General features: G+C 56.0%; 8 protein-coding genes across 8 annotated transcripts; 6 read left to right on the plus strand and 2 right to left on the minus strand.

Annotated features, from left to right (window-relative positions):
- Positions 1–1832: 1832 nt before the first annotated feature.
- On the plus strand, positions 1833–2248 carry GUITHDRAFT_151699 (hypothetical protein). The gene has a single exon (XM_005835746.1). It carries the CDS (start codon positions 1895–1897, stop codon positions 2129–2131), a length of 237 nt encoding a protein of 78 aa, XP_005835803.1. The 5' UTR covers positions 1833–1894; the 3' UTR covers positions 2132–2248.
- Positions 2249–2901: 653 nt separating this feature from the next.
- GUITHDRAFT_151700 (hypothetical protein) lies at positions 2902–3590 on the plus strand. Its single transcript, XM_005835747.1, has one exon. It carries the CDS (start codon positions 2949–2951, stop codon positions 3183–3185), a length of 237 nt encoding a protein of 78 aa, XP_005835804.1. The 5' UTR covers positions 2902–2948; the 3' UTR covers positions 3186–3590.
- A 1365-nt stretch (positions 3591–4955) lies between these two features.
- GUITHDRAFT_68468 (hypothetical protein) lies at positions 4956–6037 on the plus strand (the record flags this gene model as incomplete). Its single annotated transcript, XM_005835748.1, has 6 exons — positions 4956–5083; positions 5132–5190; positions 5256–5368; positions 5422–5655; positions 5709–5840; positions 5879–6037. Coding segments are annotated over 6 exons (825 nt in total), but the record flags the coding sequence as incomplete, so codon positions are not given.
- Positions 6038–6425: 388 nt separating this feature from the next.
- GUITHDRAFT_105450 (hypothetical protein) lies at positions 6426–6857 on the minus strand (the record flags this gene model as incomplete). Its single annotated transcript, XM_005835749.1, has 1 exon — positions 6426–6857. One exon carries the CDS (start codon positions 6855–6857, stop codon positions 6426–6428), a length of 432 nt encoding a protein of 143 aa, XP_005835806.1.
- Positions 6858–7408: 551 nt separating this feature from the next.
- Positions 7409–8684, plus strand: GUITHDRAFT_105451 (hypothetical protein; the record flags this gene model as incomplete). Its single annotated transcript, XM_005835750.1, has 10 exons — positions 7409–7579; positions 7629–7675; positions 7725–7812; positions 7908–7943; positions 7995–8030; positions 8083–8147; positions 8193–8286; positions 8416–8463; positions 8514–8575; positions 8630–8684. The coding sequence occupies 10 exons, from the start codon at positions 7409–7411 to the stop codon at positions 8682–8684; spliced, it is 702 nt and encodes a 233-aa protein (XP_005835807.1).
- A 73-nt stretch (positions 8685–8757) lies between these two features.
- Positions 8758–9295, plus strand: GUITHDRAFT_105452 (hypothetical protein; the record flags this gene model as incomplete). Its single annotated transcript, XM_005835751.1, has 4 exons — positions 8758–8784; positions 8838–8905; positions 8967–9029; positions 9196–9295. The coding sequence occupies 4 exons, from the start codon at positions 8758–8760 to the stop codon at positions 9293–9295; spliced, it is 258 nt and encodes an 85-aa protein (XP_005835808.1).
- Positions 9296–10478: 1183 nt separating this feature from the next.
- On the plus strand, positions 10479–13085 carry GUITHDRAFT_105453 (hypothetical protein; the record flags this gene model as incomplete). The annotated part of the gene is made up of 17 exons (XM_005835752.1): positions 10479–10598; positions 10648–10692; positions 10785–10829; positions 10872–11030; positions 11134–11205; positions 11257–11326; positions 11378–11418; positions 11470–11535; positions 11583–11623; positions 11908–12000; positions 12057–12104; positions 12168–12243; positions 12439–12504; positions 12575–12637; positions 12682–12722; positions 12888–12968; positions 13010–13085. The coding sequence occupies 17 exons, from the start codon at positions 10479–10481 to the stop codon at positions 13083–13085; spliced, it is 1203 nt and encodes a 400-aa protein (XP_005835809.1).
- Positions 13086–13161: 76 nt separating this feature from the next.
- Positions 13162–14835, minus strand: GUITHDRAFT_105454 (hypothetical protein; the record flags this gene model as incomplete). Its single annotated transcript, XM_005835753.1, has 1 exon — positions 13162–14835. One exon carries the CDS (start codon positions 14833–14835, stop codon positions 13162–13164), a length of 1674 nt encoding a protein of 557 aa, XP_005835810.1.
- Between the last annotated feature and the right edge of the window lie 2164 nt (positions 14836–16999).

A 16999-nucleotide genomic window follows, 5' to 3' on the forward strand; every position in this document is an offset into this window, starting at 1 on the left:
TAGGAGTGCAGGCGAGGATCGGAACGGCAATAATGTAGTGTAGTCATAATGTAGGATCACTGAGTGGCATCCGGCGCTGCCCGCTAAGGACTAGAGTCGGACGGCTACCGTAGTGCTAGTACAGTACTACTCTGAGTACGGTAAACAGTTCAAGTTCGCCGATTCTTAACGTTGCACGAGTCACTAGTAGTGTCTGATGGGTGAGTCACAGACGGTTTGCCACGCAGACTCGGTATGGCAAGTTCAGTTCCGCTGAGCACTGCACTCAAAGCCTCGGAGCTAATAGCACTCCAGCAAGAGAAGCTATCACCGGGTCTTTTTGGGCGACAGGGAGTGCCAAGTACCGTAGTACGGGTGATATCTCTTGTACTGGTACGATCCGGGATGAACCTCGAGGAGCGCGGCCTGAACTGAGAGAGCAACCTGACCTGGAGTAACTTGCGGCGGACGCACCGTGACGAACTTTCATCAGAGCAGTGCCACGGTGCAACGTAACTTAAAGCTTCCGCCGAAGCCTTCGGGATGTGACGTCAGTGGCAGGATTCGGGCCCGCAGCGCGGCCCGCCCGGATGACGGGCGGACTTCGAAACTAAGTTCCGAGTCCCGACCGGAGGGCCAGTCACTCTGGGCCGCTCGGAACGCAGTTGATCAGCTGACAAAGGGGGCAGAGATCGTTCTGCTGACATCTCTCGTGACCACAGCCTGTAAGCAACCTAACGTCCGATATTTACCACACACGCCCTTCCGCCCTCATAAACTCTTGAGGCTGTCACACTTGCATTCACCACAGCCACATCCTCCGCCTCCTTCTCCTTCGCCCCCTCCTCCGCCCATCGTCTCCATGGTCCAGATCGACTTGTCCTGCATCGCTCCTTCCTCCTCCTCTCCTGCTCCTGACTCCCCCAAGTCTCCCTCTCCTCGCCCCCTCTATCCGGATACCAACGACCAAGCCTGCCGTCACGCCAAGTACGGATGCCCCAGCCGTCGCAAGCAGCTCGAGTGTCTCGCGGCGGCGTCGCGGCTGATCCAGCGTCATGCGCAGATCTCGGGCGTGAGCGGGAGGATCCTGCAGCTGTAAACGAGGGGAGGGCGACACAGAGGCGGGGAAAGGAAGTAGCCTGTAATCTAATCACCTGTAGACTAATACGAAGAGGACACGAGCTGTGTTCGTGTATGAATAAAGCGATGTACAGTAGAGCAGACTGGGCGAGCTTTTTGCATGCTGAGATCAAGGCGGACACGTAGAGGCCTTGCACAGCTGACATCCCCCCACACTTGCTTCGGTCCATCTGCCATCAGACCGTAGGGTAAGGCAACTAAGCTGATACTCCGAGTCCAGCATTGCATGAAAACACGACATTAGAATGCCACGCTTGAGAGGCTAGATGTCTAGGAGTGCAGGCGAGGATCGGAAGGGAAATGATGTAATGTACATGCAAGGTCAGCTAGACAAGCCGCTCCATGAAACTACCGTGCATGCCATCAACTGGCGGGATACCAGGAGACGGAGACGGCCCTCAGCGTACATCCGAGTGCCAAAGTGACCAGTAGTCGTACTGATTTCCGGGATTCCATGCCATCGATGCTCCCGCTGCCAGGCGTTCCGTTCAATCTTTACTTCCGAGCCATACTTCAGTGTCCGGAGCCGGTGGCAGGGCCCGGCTTGGCGACCGGGGGGCCCGTGACTCCGGGTACGGTTGATCAGCTGACAAAGGGGGCAGAGATCGTTCTGCTGACATCTCTCGTGACCACAGCCTGTAAGCATCTTAACCTCCGATATTTACCACACACGCCCTTCCGCCCTCATAAACTCTTGAGGCTGTCACACTTGCATTCACCACAGCCACATCCTCCGCCTCCTTCTCCTTCGCCCCCTCCTCAGCCCATCGTCTCCATGGTCCAGATCGACTTGTCCTGCATCGCTCCTTCCTCCTCCTCTCCTGCTCCTGACTCCCCCAAGTCTCCCTCTCCTCGCCCCCTCTATCCGGATACCAACGACCAAGCCTGCCGTCACGCCAAGTACGGATGCCCCAGCCGTCGCAAGCAGCTCGAGTGTCTCGCGGCGGCGTCGCGGCTGATCCAGCGTCATGCGCAGATCTCAGGCGTGAGCGGGAGGGTCCTGCAGCTGTAAACGAGGGGAGGGCGACACAGAGGCGGGGGAGGAAGTAGCCTGTAATCTAATCACCTGTAGACTAATACGAAGAGGACACGAGCTGTGTTCGTGTATGAATAAAGCGATGTACAGTAGAGCAGACTGGGCGAGCTTTTTGCATGCTGAGATCAAGGCGGACACGTAGAGGCCTTGCACAGCTGACATCCCCCCCACTTGCTTCGGTCCATCTGCCATCAGACCGTAGGGTAAGGCCCAACTAAGCTGATACTCCGAGTCCAGCATTGCATGAAAACACGACATTAGAATGCCACGCTTGAGAGGCTAGACGTCTAGGAGTGCAGGCGAGGATCGGAAGGGAAATGATGTAATGTACATGCAAGGTCAGCTAGATAAGCCGCTCCATGAAACTACCGTGCATGAACTGGCGGGATACCAGGAGACGGAGACGGCCCTCAGCGTACATCCGAGTGAAAGTGACTAGTAGTCGTACTGATTTCCGAAGTTCCGAGATTCCATGCCATCGATGCTCCTGCTCCCGCTGCCAGGCGTTCCGTTCAATATTTACTTCAAACTTCAGTGTCCGGAGCCGGTGGCAGGGCCCGGCTTGGCGACCGGGGGGGGCGTGACTCCGGGTACGGTTGATCAGCTGACAAAGGGGGCAGAGATCGTTCTGCTGACATCTCTCGTGACCACAGCCTGTAAGCAACCTAACGTCCGATATTTACCACACACGCCCTTCCGCCCTCATAAACTCTTGAGGCTGTCACACTTGCATTCACCACAGCCACATCCTCCGCCCCCTTCTCCTTCGCCCCCTTCTCCGCCCATCGTCTCCATGGTCCAGATCGACTTGTCCTGCATCGCTCCTTCCTCCTCCTCTCCTGCTCCTGACTCCCCCAAGTCTCCCTCTCCTCGCCCCCTCTCTCCGGATACCAACGACCAAGCCTGCCGTCACGCCAAGTACGGATGCCCCAGCCGTCGCAAGCAGCTCGAGTGTCTCGCGGCGGCGTCGCGGCTGATCCGGCAGCATGCGCAGATCTCGGGCGTGAGCGGGAGGGTCCTGCAGCTGTAAAGGGGGGAAGGAAGTTGCCTGTGAAGTCAAGACGCACGTGTAGACTAGGATTCAAGAATCTCGATATGTATATTGTAAATAGATGTGAGCATTCCCAGAGTTTGATCGCTTCCTAACTCTCATCACAGCATATCATGGCCAACAACACACTTTCAGCACAGGCACAGTAGGATTTCAACAGACTCAGTGAGGAACAAGCGTGCAGTACAAGGTGCGGTCGAGATAGCACAGCGACCAAGAATAGATCTTGAAACAGGCAAGTGCTCTGTTCTCAGTGAAAACTCGGCAATGAACTTATGATAAGTTTCCAATTTCTCTTTCCTCGAAGATTTAGCCTGTGCTTCGGAAGCTCGGAGTTCCGCTGTCACAGCCCGGCCGCTGCCCGCACAGTGCGCTCAGCAGGGCGCGGCCGCAGCACCCGGTCGGTGCAGCGGGAGACCGTCGGACCGTCCCAGTCTGACCGCTCAAGTCTTCAAGTAGTCATGTTCATTCCTGAAAGTTGAGGTTACCGCCGAGCCTTCAAGCCGAGCCGGCCGCACGGCGGCAGCCCTGAAGTCACCCGGTACGGTAGGCGTTTCCGACAGTCACTTACAATAGCGATCCAGATCGGGAGCTGGTGGATGTCTCCCTTCCTCCAATCGATTGTGAGCTTGTTGAGGAGGAGGAGGGCGGTGACGAAACCATCGACCGACCTGCAGAGACCCGTGGAGACGGAAGAAGCAGACTTCATATGCCAGCAACGTGAGAATGTCTTGATGGAAGAATACGAGGGACGATTCTCTGAGTGGCAACGGTCATGGATGACTGTATCAGACCTACTGAGGCCTTCGAAGCAGGCCGCATGGATATCGCAGTCAGCTTCAAGAAAACGTAAACGGAATGAGAGATCAACATAGGAAGGGTGTGAGATGAATGAACATTTCATCATCCGGAGGTATGAATGAATGATAACCCGACTCGTACATGCCCGGCGCCCTTCGATGAATGGCATCAAAGGTGATAGTAGAAAGGGAGTGAAATGTCACTGAGTCATCATTGACTTGATGATGCTAGAATCATCATACACCCTGAAGTTCACCTTTCGCAATCAACAAAGCACAATCTCGAGCTGCAGCATGAACTTCAAGTTTCGGAAGTTCACTGATCAATGATGGCCATGAAGCATGTCTCTAGTATCTGATCGGATCATGACGTACTACGGCGGCGTACAACGGCGGAACGGTGATCGGACCATATCGGAACTGGAACTTCGGAAGATCACCACTGACAGTACTTCATGTAACATTCGGTGATGGGGAATTTAGGCTTTATGCTGAACTCGCGATCATCATACTGGAGGTGACCTACAAGGCGGGGCCCGGCCGGGCGGCCGGCCCGGGCCCTTCGGGAGACTCACTGAGTCAGAGCCTCGCGTCGAAGTTTGTCGAACGGCGCCCGCCTCGGAGTCGGATGGAAAGCAGCGAGCATGTCGGAGGGATCGCAGGGAGGGGATGTATGAGGAGCGGGCGGGGGACTGAGCGATGTGCTGTGATCGTCCTCCTACAAGACTCTTTCTGCTCTCGCTCGCTGCCTATGCTTCTCTCCTTTCCTCCTGTGCGGCGCATGCGCCGGACAATGACTTCGAGGACGTGAAGCTCTCGAAGCTGGCCTTCGGCTCCTGTAGCAAGCCCTTCTGGCCTCAGCCTCTGTGGGGAGCGATCAGGGAGCAGGCCCCCCAAGTGTATGCTAGTCTGTGCGTCTCCTGGCACAAGGTGACGGCGGCACAGGTGGCTATGGACGGGGGACGCCGTGTACCTGGGAGGGGATCAGCCCGACGACCTGAAGACGGCCTACCGCTCTCAGCTGGAGAGAGAGGATTATCGTCAGTTCCTCTCCACGGGAGTGATCGTTGAGGGAGTGTAAGTACTATTCAAAGCTGCGATCCTTTCCCGTGAGCTCCTGAGCAGCTATGATGATCACGATTACGGGAAGAACGACGCAGGAAAATTTCTCAGAGATCGTGAAGGTTCGTTTCCTCCTGGACGCGTTTTTCTTCTCCTCATCCAGTAACATGCTGCTATGCACGTGCAGGCAGCCAGCAGGCCTTCTTGGACTTCATCGGGGTTGATCGCCATTCTGCACGACGTCGTCGGCAGGGATTGTACTCTTCTCACAATTTTGGAAACTCTACCGACGTGGTCAAGGTTGAAGAGTTCAGTGTGGGTCCTAACAAAGCCTGATGACGGTTCACCTCCAGGTGATACTGCTTGACACTCGCTATCACCGAGACAGTCACTTCATCCCGTCCATCGGCTCCTTCAAGATTCCGTTCTCAGCGTTGGTAGCTGCCTTCACGCGTTGGCTGTGCGGAACTTTGGGGTTGGGGTTGGATCATGGAGGAGACATCTTGGGAGAGGAGCAGTGGCTCTGGCTTGAGGACGAGCTGAAGAACTCGAGAGCTGCCGTCCACATCTTGGTCTCATCCATCCAGGTACCTGACAAACTTGACCAACAACACATGATAAGTCGACGCTGTGATGGCAGGTTCTGACCAGCAACAACCTTGTCGAATCTTGGAAACACTTTCCTCGCAGCAAACGAAAGCTCTTGGAACTGATTCTCAGGTACCGACCGTCAAACCTGGTCATCCTCTCTGGAGATGTTCACTTTGCCGAGGTCAGTCTGTTGTGAACAAACCATCTTGCTCGTCTAAGCGACTCTTTCAGCTGTCTGGTCGCCCTGCTGTCGAGGTCACTTCTTCAGGCATGACGCACACTTGCGCTACTGTTTGGTCAGAATTCCTCGCTCGCCCCTTCTCTCCTCTGATCCACCCGCGCTCGCTATCAGGTGGGGACGAGCCTGTGGCCCGATAGTTGGAGCATACCAAGAGCACCGGGAGCGTCCAGGCGACTGGTACACAGGCTACAACTTCGGGACTGTCGAAATCGATTGGGGGGGCAGGGGGAAGGGGATTAAGCCCGTTGTACGTGCCAGCATCCGGAACGTGAACGGGACTGCGGTAAGTGAGTGGAGATCGTGTTTGCGTATGACGAAAGTTCGACAGGTAAAATCCATCAGCATTGAGGAGGACCCGAGCAAGGCCCTGAAAGATGCACTAGAAGCCATGGTGCAGGAGAGAGAGCGTGGCGAGGGAAGGATGTACTGGACTCTGATGGCGGGTTCTGTTGTGTTGTCAGTCGTCCTGGTGATCATCATGAGGATCCTTCAATAATAAAACATACAATGTGGGCAAAGACGTCATCAATCGTGCTCGTGCCAACTTTTGCTATTCAACACAACTTGTGTGAGCCTGTCGTCCCACTGTTTGCGCTCATCGGCAAACCTCCTGCGTTCATCCTCCAGGACCCCCTGGCACTCGGCCAGCTTCACCTGGCACGCCTTCAGCCTCGCCTCCTTCTGGTTGCAGTCTTCCTCCAGCTCGTGGCACTTGCTTCGTAGCGATCGGACGAGGGAGATCAGAGTGAGCTTCTCAGAAAACTCCTCCTGTCGCGAAGACAGGCTGTCCTCTGAAAGCTTGCACCACAGCAAGGTCTTCTCCCCCCTGAGCGCCTTCAGCTCGGAGATCTTCTGCTCGATTGTTCGCTTCTGCACGGGGCTGATGCCCGCAGGCCTTAGCGCCGGCTCGATCAGCATGGCGGGGGCCTCCGGCATCGGCTTCGGCGAGCTCTTCATTGCCGTGCGGTACCTCTGGCAGTCAAGTTTACTTATCACCTTATTTTTAGTTATCGTGGGGGCGGTACTGCTGATTGATTGTGGGCCAAAAAAAAAGTCAAGAAGAGGATGAAGAGACATGGCTGAGACTGAAATGAACAAAGGTGGCAGACCAGTCTCTGTAGCCTCCATGGCGAGAGAGGGAGAGGCAGGCAGGCAGGCAGGCAGGCAGGCAGGCAGGCAGAGGTCGAGACAGAAACAGAGTCAAGTCGAAGTTTGAATACAAGATTGCGTTGAGGGCAGGGAGCTCCCATTACGACTGTAACAGGAAGGGCAGTAAAGGATCATAGCACATGAGCATGTGTAGCAGCAGGAACCAGAAGATAAGATGTAGAAGAGGAAATTACCTTGAATCATGATCTATGTCTGACCTGAAACCATGTTTGAATGATGTGATGAATCTGCATACCTGACCATACTCACGTTCACGACGATCTAGCCGATAACATGAGTTTACTCTGCTTTTCAAGATTGTCTGACTGCGGTTAGCAGTCCGACTTGACTCTAGGGAGATGGTGGTCAACAACGCCGGAGTCCACGCTGTGATCGAGCACGATCGGAATGGTGAAGGATACCAAATCTCCTCTGTCCTCCGTGGAGGACAGATCGCTCGACGAGTCGTTCCCATGGACACGCTGATCTCCGTAGACGGAGTTGCAGTCTACGGGCTGCCGATCGCGCAGGTGAAGAGCCCGAAAGTGCATTCTAGACCTGAGGATGTCGAAAACCTAGGTTAAGAGCATGATCCGCGGGCCGGAGGGAAGTGCGATCCGACTGCTGTAGAGTGACGCTGGAGTGCGAGTAGATGTAGTTGATGAGTTTTGACAGGCTCTCCCGCCCCGGCGTTGGATCCTTCGAGACGACCATCTTCAGAACCTCGTCGGAGCTGCAGGACACGCAGCTTTGCCTGCTCCAGGTATCTGCCTCGGCCTCTGCCTCTGCCTCTGCCTCTGCCTCTGCCTCCTCGGTCGCAACCGCGGGGCTCGACCCACTGATGCTCGCTGAACGCAGGAGATCAACAGCATGTTGACATGCCAAGATGATCCTGTAGGCTCCTTGACCTCGCGGCTGAGCACTTACGTTTGAGTCTTGCAACAGAACGATCCGGCTTCGGTGTACGAGACCATGATACAGGTGCTCAACTGACATCTTCGCATCTCCTCCACTGAAATCACTGTGCCGCCAGAACTCGTGGCGAAACAAAGACAGCATGGATGGCAAGATGTACATGTCCGTGGTCGAGCTGATCAGGTCACGAAGACTCCCTGGCTCCCTTTGCTGACAATAGACGCGCAGAGAACTGAAGAAGCAACTCATCATGGGGGCGTCAGAGAGCGAGATGAAAGAGACGATCACGCGGCTGCAGCTCGAGCTCGCCAGTGCAAACCTTGTGCGTCATGATAGCGAGAAGCGGGGAAGGGGCAACAGGGACTGTGGAGGCGGTGGAAGTGGAAGAGCAGGACTGGGGACGGGGGGGGGGATGGCGGGAAGGAGAAAGAGTTTGACCCTGTGTGTGCAGACGACAACTCAGATGAGGAAAGAGATGAAGGATCGAGAATATCAGGAGGTGATGGGTGATACGAGCTCGGCCCTGCTCTGCTCATCGTCCTTTGGCAGATCGTTCCTGTCACCATGACGATCCGCTACCGTCTAGACGAGCTGCAAGAAGACACGGAGCGGTGAGCCGTCGGGAACGGGAATGGTAGGAGGCTCTGACGACGGCGACGACGCAGGCGCCAGGCGTTCAAGCGAGAGCTGCAGGAGGAGATCAGCAAGGCTTGGAGCTAAGAAAGAGGGACTATCAAGCTGACCTTGTCCTCAGTCGCTCGAGACCAACCTGGGAAGGATCGAGATCATTGGGATGCACGCTTCCCAGGACACGGACCCGGTCTGATCTCCCAGGAGAAGGGAGGTTGAGAGTGAAGGGGTTTTGTTGGGCAGATGTTGGACGTCGACATCCTCGTCCTGCCGGACCTCAAGTCCAACTCAGACGTTTCCAAGAGCCCCAGGTCCACAATGCCTCAGCCTCGAGAGCTGAAAAGGAGCTGGGAATGACTCCCGGCCTTGCAGCCAGCTGGCAACAGAATTGCTCGATCTGACCAGGGACACCAACAGCTCTTTGTACCAAAAACGGTGAATACGACTACTACTAGGAGTAGTCCCCTTCTCCTCGTACTCTCCTCCTCTCCTACTCTCCTACTCTCCACCACCTCCTCCTCCTTCATCCTAACCTCCTCGGGTGATGATTTCTCCCTCCTTCATCATCCTACTTGTACTAGTGGGGCTCACACTTTCGCAGGATCTGCTCGAAATGCACTCGCGCGTCTCTTCGCACCCTCTACGAATTCTTCAACAGGCTCAAGTCGACCATCCAGCAGCTTCAGGCGAGGACCCGATGATCTCCCAGCTGTCTGCCTGCTGAGCTCTGTATAGGAGGAGCTGCTGATGTTCCGGGGGGTCAAACAGCCGCCGACAGCTGAAAACTCGTCTGAGCTGGAGGCTGCGCGCCGCGAGATCGCGACCCTCAGACAGGAAAGTTGGAGGAGGAGGAGGAGGAGGAGGAGGAGGAGTTTGACAAGGGAGCAGGAGGTCAAGGACCGCGATGATCGTCTGCGAGAGCTGCTGGCGCTGTCAAATCAAAACCTGTCGCAGGTCCTGGGGAGGGAGGAAGCGAGTCTGTCCTGACGTGATGCGCCAGTACGAGCTTGAGCGAGACAAACACCTCCGAGCATCCGCCGCCTACACGAGCCTGGTGACGACCAGGGAGCAGGAGGCACAGGAAATTCTCCTACTCCAGGTGACGAGACTCCCTCCTTCAAGTCCTCGTTACTCACTCCCTATCCCCTCCCTCCCCGATCTCTTCCGTCCTCCGTCGCTTGCCTACCTGTCTACTGTTTCCCTCACTCCTTTGCATCCCTCCGCTTTCTCCTCGCCTCTCCTGCTCTCCTCCTCTTCCTCCTCGTCCTTGCTCTTTGGCACTGGCTGATGGCGGAACGCAGAGGAAGGTCGAGGCTGCTAACGAGGACCGGGAGAAACTCAGTGCGGAAGTATCGCTGCTCCCCCCCCCCACATTCGCACAGTGACCTTGACTTGCTCAAGATCAATCGTCTGCGCGACATGCTGTGGTCAGCTGCCAACCAGCGGCAGGTAGACATCCTTAGTGTGAGAGGAGGAGGGGCAGAGAAGCGAGGTGGGACAGGGAAGGTGGGAGGTTGTGGAGTGTAGGAGAAAGAACAGAGTGGGGAAAGAACAGAGGTAAGGAGAGAGGTAAGGGGTAAAAGGATACCCTAGGAGAGTACAGAGGAGAGGAGAGAGGGGACCAACATTCCTCACCCACGAGGCAGGAGGTCGAGCAGCAGCTGGAGGATCTTCGCAAGGTTGAGGAGGAGGAGGAGGAGGAGGAAGAGGAGATCATGGCTGCCTGACAATCGCATGACATCAGCTTAATGGCTCCTTATCCACCAAGAACGAACTACTAGACAAGGTCTCTTTCACCCTCCCTCCCTCTCATCATCATCATCATCATCATCATCATCATCATCATCATCATCATCATCATCATCATCATCATCATCATCGAGCATGCAGGAACTGGCTGCTCTCCGACTGTCCGAGGCGCATGCGCGAGCCAACGCGGCGTCGGAGATCCAGCGGGAGCGAGAGACTTCCGCCAACTTCGCGCTTGAGACGCAGAAACTTCAAGTTCGTCCTCCTCCTCTTCCACCTTCTCCCCAGCTGAGAGCCCCCACAGGTGCAGAGCAAACAGCTGCAAGAGGAGGCCATCAAGTACTACGAGGTCGAAGGAGGAGAGGGGCAGAGGAGGAGGAGGAGAAGGAGGAGGAGGAGGAGGAGGAGGAGGAGGGTCATGCGCCCTCAGCTACTTGGCAGACTCGCTTCAAAGCACTGGAGAACCTGCCGGCTGAGCTGCAGAAGGTGAGGAGGAGGAGCGAGGAGACGTCCGTCATGCTGGTGCAGGTCAAGATGGATTACGCGGAACTTGAGCAGAAGGTAGGTTGCAATAACTCTGTGTCGAAATGCGACGAAGATGACGAAGAAGAGATTTGGGCTAGAGCATCTGCGGATGAGGAAGCGGGGGAGCAGGAGCAGGAGCAGGAGCAGGAGCAGGAGCAGGAGGTCTAAGAGGAGAGGAGGGGGCAGACAGGAGCAGGAGCAAGTGGTTGGGGGTAGGAGGGAGAGAGAGAGAGAGATCAGGAGGGGATTGACCTTCATTCTACAGTATACTGTGCTTGTGACGGAATGCGAGTCGTTGAAGAGGACCGTGGAGATGTTGGAGCTCGAGAAGAAGCAGGTTCCCCCTCCAGCCGCTCCTCTGTCTCTGTTCTCAGCTCTCTGCCTCCAGCTGCTCGGCTACAGGTACGAGAGGGACGTGCTGGCCAACGAGCTGGAGGCCCTCAAGAAGAGCTCGGCAGGTGGGGGCGAGCTGTGAAATTTCCCCTTCGTGTCCCCTCACCCGCGCGCAGAGACGCAAGTGAGGCTGCAGGAGACGATCAAGGAGCTCCAGGTAGAGGGAGGCTGGTGGGGGGCCAGGCAGCCCCCAGCTGACATCCAGCAGGCCGAGGTGGCTCGCTTGCAGACGCAGTGCCTCCAGATCCCTCCGCTCCAGCAGAGGATCCACCAGGTGCAGTGCCAGGCGCCTCTGACGCCGGTTGACAACATCCCGAGCAGCTCGAGATGGAGAAGATTGAGAGTGTGAAGGCGCTCGAACGGTCGCTCCAAGAGGCTCTGCGGGCCCGGTAGATCGATCCTCCTCCTCCTCCCGCGCTACAGACCCTCTCGTTTCCCCTCCTTGCTCCTTGCTCCTCTCGTTCACCTCTCTTCCCCTCCCTTCCCCTCCCCTCCCCTCCCCTCCTCTCTCTCCCTTCTCCTTTACCTCCTCTCCTCTCCTCTCCCTCCCTTCTCTTTCATTTTCCCCTCTCCTCTCTTCTCCCCTCCCCTCCTCTCCCTTCTATTTCTCTCTCCTCTCCCTCCGCTTCCTTCACCGGGCGTGCAGGGACGACCTGGCTCAGCACGTGGCAGCCAAGGGCATCGAGATCGACAAGCTGAGCAAGGAGGTCGAGAGGCTGCACAACGAAGTCCACCTTAGGTCTCCTCCTCCCCCAGCAGCGCCGGCATGCTCACCTTGTCTCCTGCTCCTTCCAGGGATACCGATATCATCTCACTACGATCGCACATCCAGACTCTCAGCAGGTGACGCCTCCTGCCCCTACCAGGCTCCTCCCCGTGCGCTGAGCCGCCTTTCCTCCCCCGCAGGGAGCTCGAGGAGACGAAGCCTCTGATCAAGAGCGTCCCAGCCCTGACACAGCGCAAGGACCAGCTGGAAGCTCATGTGAGCAGGAGAGGGGGCAGGACTAGGAGGAGAAGGGAGAGCGGGAGGAAGGAGGAGAAGGGAGAGCGGGAGGAAGGAGGAGGAGGGAGAGTGGGAGGAAGGAGGAGGAGGGAGAGCGGGAGGAAGGAGGAGGAGGCAGAGCGGGAGGAAGGAGGAGGAGGATCGGGCGGGTTGTCATCTTATGTTGCTGTGCAGGTGAACACGCTCAACGGACACCTGGAGAAGATCAAGCAGCAGTCGCTGACCGCTCATGCCGAGTACGTCAGGCTGCAGAACGAGAACGAGGAGAGCAAGTCGCTCCTTGATCGACATCATGACGCTCTCTGCTCAGATCTTGAAGCGAGAGGCCGTAGGCATGAGGAACGTCTTCTCGCTGAATGAGCAGGAGAAGAAGGTGAGGACGAGGTCACGAGCGGTCGGCTGCTGACGTCACCACAGGCCATGAGTGATCAACTGCTACGATACAAGGAGCTGTTGGAGTGCGTGCTTGACCCTCGAACCCATGCATCTTCACCCGTCCTTCGAAATCTCACATCGTTTCTTTCTCTTGCTTGCTTCCCCTAGTCAAGTCACCTCCCCTCCCCTCCCCTCCCCTCCCCTCCCCTCCCATCTTCCCTTCCCCTCGTCTAACTTGCTTGCTTCAGGAGTCAGAAGGGCACAGAGGAAGTACTGGGCAAGGACAGGGACGCCCTGCAGTCTCAAATCTCCATCCTCAACGCTGAGATGTACGTCCGCACGTGCCATCGCTTCCCATGACTTGCAGCAGAGAGGCTCTCCGCCGGAGCATCATGAAGGTCGACGGTCACGGGATCAATCCCATCTCCCAAGGCTACCCCATCTGATCTCAGCGACGCCATCCATGGCGAGTGTCTCTCTCCCTCTGCCCTCTCCCTGTCCTCTTGTCTCGCTTCCTCTGCTTCACCTCGACATGTTGGCGAAGCTCAAGGGAGGCACGTGGGTCCGCGAGCTCCCGACGAATCCTATGCCGGGGATGTAGCGGGGGATGGAACGAGTGTCGGAGATGGGAGAGGCTTCGAGGTTTGACAGCCTGCTCAGGTCGGGGGTGCGAGGGGAAGCAGCCTTCGCGTAGCTCTCGGAGAAGTCGTGGAGAAAGCGAGTCTCTCCCGTCCAACGGTCGAAGGCCAGCGCGAGGGCCTGGAGCTTCAGCTTCTCGAGGAGGCGAGAGAACGACGTGTTCATCCTGAGCTTGTTCTGGCATAGCGAGCACCAGCGTTGGAAGCAACTGTTCTGCAATGAAAACGCCATCTGCAAGCAGCGTTCGGCAGCCGAGAGGTCGATTGATCGCTTCCCGTCTTCTTCACTTGATCTCCATCTCGCCAAGACGTCTCTGAGAATCGACTGAGAGAAGCGAGAAGCCCTAGCGTCAAGAAGGCTCCTCCTCTCCCTCTCTTCCTCCATCCAGGCCTCCCACCTCCTGAACGACTGCGTCATCATCCGTCTCTGCCGCACCAGCACCAGCCTCCTCCTCACGCTCGCGCTCTGTCGGCGCCACGTCGTCAGACTCCGCCAGTGAGTCAGCGACCGCAAGCCCAGGAGGCTCCATCCAAGTTCGGTACCAGCCGACCAGCCAACTTCATGCTCGGCTTCTTCCTTGTAGCCACCGAGCGCGTCGAGAGCCAGGCGCAGAAGCCTCGCGCGAGCTCTGGTCTGAATCTTGTAGAGCACAACACGCAGAAAGGCTTCGTGCCTGTGCCATTCACTCCACTGATCGAAGGCAAGCGACTTGCAGCGTTGAGCTTGTCGTTCTTGCAGGAAGATCGACAGAGAATGTACAATACTCTCTCTGCTTTGGCCTTTGGCTTTGTGTTGCGAAGGAGGTGACGGAGGTTTCTCATAAACTTTAGAAGCTAGCCATCTCACGTACTCGGTCATGGAGTTTTGTTCTTGAATCCATCTTTCCTGGTCCGTCTTTGCAACCCGGCTATCTTTCGAGGTCATGGCACCTTTCGCGTCTTGATTTTGAGGTTTACTGGCAACATGACCATTGCAAAGAGAGGCGCTGATGAGAACTCCTTCATCTTGCTCCAGCCACTTCCTGCTGGAGAACTCGATGTTGTGCTTCGGCAACAGATCGTTTCCTCGCTGCAAGTCAGTCGACGTAGTCTTTGACAGGTTCTCCTCCCACTGAGACAGCGTCTGCTTCAGGTTTGCGCAGATTCGCTTCTGCCCTTCGATCCTTCTCTTGAGATCGTCGAGCATCTTGCATCCATTCATGACTTGCGCCTCCAGCTCGCCCGTCCGACCCAGCGAGTCCGAGTGGCTCTGTTTCAACCTCGAGAGCATGTCAGACATGTTCAAAGCCTCGTGAGCCAGAGCTGAGTCGTCATGCTGTGAGCTGGGGGACTGGAGGGTTTCTGACCTCCTGGTCTGTTGCAGCCACGTGCTGAGCTCTGCCATGTCCCTCGTGCTATCCATCATGGACGAACCTGTCGACATGTCCAGGTTGTTGCGGAAGAAGTAGCTCAGGCTCACGTTCGACTGCTCCTGCCCCGCAGCTGGGGCCACAAAGGCATGCACGGACAGCGAGAGGTTCAGCTCCTTGCCTTGCAACCTTGGATCATCGGCCGGCATCTCGCATGTTGTGAGCTCCGAGGTGTGGCAGAACGAGCGCTTGCAGCAAGCAGCCAACAGGGAGCTTCACTCCTCAGGAGAAGGGCGCGAGGACTCGAGGGAGTGTCCTCGCAAGGACTGGGCGTGACTTGGCATATGCTCCTGCAATGAACATCAGGTCAAGACCTCCCATCGCCTTACACGCGCACGGGCGATCGAAGCATCTCAAAACAGCTCCAACTCAAACACCAGCCCTCGTTCTACCACTCGACAAACCTCCCGCCCAATTCGTCAGTTCAATCTACATCTCCGCTATCAGCTCGGCATGAAGGCGTCTCTATCTTCTAGTCGAACGCTTCGTGTGAGATATTGACTCCGCAATTCAATCTGGTTATCTCTGCTCACGCTCAAACCACCTCCCGGACTCCGGTCTGTCTACTCTTCTTTCGCACGAGTGGCAGCATGAAACGGGATGCCGGGAAACCCGCCGAGCAGGAGGCAGGTGAGGGCACTTCAACTCTCTGAGAGTTCGCTGAGCGGCTGGTTGCCGGAGCGGAAAGGAGAGCAGCAGCAGCAGAGCACGGTCTGAGACTGAGAGGGGGAGCACCAGGATGGCGGTACTACCGTACCCAGTGAGCGGTGGGCACAGCCTTGTCCCTCCTGTGAGAGGAATAACCAGGGGCCTACCACTAAACCAACCGCGACTTTCTCAGTGAGCCGCCGCGTATGGTACGGTGACTCGCCGAGGCCCGGCCGGCGGATTCACTGGTTGAATTTTTACTTAATCTCCGGGCCATCGGAGCCCCGGAAAAAGTCTGTCGTTCAACTGAGGTTGTTTTAAAGCAGCGGGCTTTTAAAGGCTACACCTTCTTTTACCACCACCCCCCAATTCCCACGAGATACGTCGATTGGGCAGCACAGAGAGGGACGTAGCCTCAGGGTGGGTACTACCCCCGGGTGACAGAATGGGGGCAACCGAATCTGCAGATTGCAGGGGTGGGGGTCATTCAAACACCCGGTCAAGAACCTCTGTTGTGCATAGAAAGTAGGGGTAGATTGCCATGTGGGTGGGAAGGTCTCTTATCTTGTCCTCAGGGTCGCCAGCTCGAAATCTCTTGTTTTCGTGAAATTTTTGTAGACATCCCTTCTGTCCCTCCAGCAGACAGAGCCACCCTACCCCACTCCAGACTATGTTTTAAACTTCTTTGGTACATCACCGGGTATTTTGAAGCTTACTCTCAGTTAAATTGACCCCTACGCTCTGGCATGTTGTACCCTCCACCCCCACATTGGTTGTTGCATGAAACCGTATTTGTGCACGTCGTCGGGCAGCTCTCTCCTTCGGTACCACCCCCGTCCGCACTAACTTCTTCGAACCCTCTGCCACAGATCTGATATTCCTCGATCAAAATGATAAGAAAAAGCCGACTACTGCTCACCATGCGGTGTCGAGGCCTCGGGCCATCACGCTACATTCGATCAAATTCCACCGCTGCCACCCCAAACATTTTTGGAAAAAAAAAGAAATAAAACGGATAAAAAACAGATCTGGAGATTGCAGCATAGCATTCATATGCTCTACATCACATGGGGTCCATCCACTAATGCTCAACAAGAAAATTATCGAGAGGTGGAGGGGGGGGGATGGGAGGAGGTGTTTGAGCGGGGGTGAGGGCCTAAGACTCGTGAGGTTTACATTGCACTTTTAGCACGCTTTGATATGCTCCTATGACCGCTGTAGGCATATATCCAGTATCTCCATAATGATTCCTAATACCTCCCTATTAACCTAGAGGGGGCATTTGGTACCTTCTGATCTGTTCCTAAGACCCGGATACGGTGGGCATATCCCCACCATTCTTAGTAGTATCTTTCTAGGGCCAAGCTACACGCCCCAGGAGTGCCTTGTAAAAAGGGTTACGGCATTGCGTTTCGGAGATGGTGGGGTACTTGTCAATTGAGGGGTAGGGGTAATATAACAAACGCAGTGCACGGTTATCAGAAAGTCAAAATGTCTCGAAGGTGGGGAGAGTGGTACTTTTTCCTAGTTCCATATTCGAAGAAATGGGTAGCTTTATTGCATCGAGCGCTGTGGAAAAGAGCTGAACTCAAATAGGGGGGTGGGGGATGTCAAGCTCATGGGTAGTCTTCTGAATAAAGCTGATAGAGGGGTAGTATGTAAAAA

This window comes from Guillardia theta (genome assembly GCF_000315625.1).
Source record: "Guillardia theta CCMP2712 unplaced genomic scaffold GUITHscaffold_20, whole genome shotgun sequence".
NCBI classification, from domain to species: domain Eukaryota; class Cryptophyceae; order Pyrenomonadales; family Geminigeraceae; genus Guillardia; species Guillardia theta.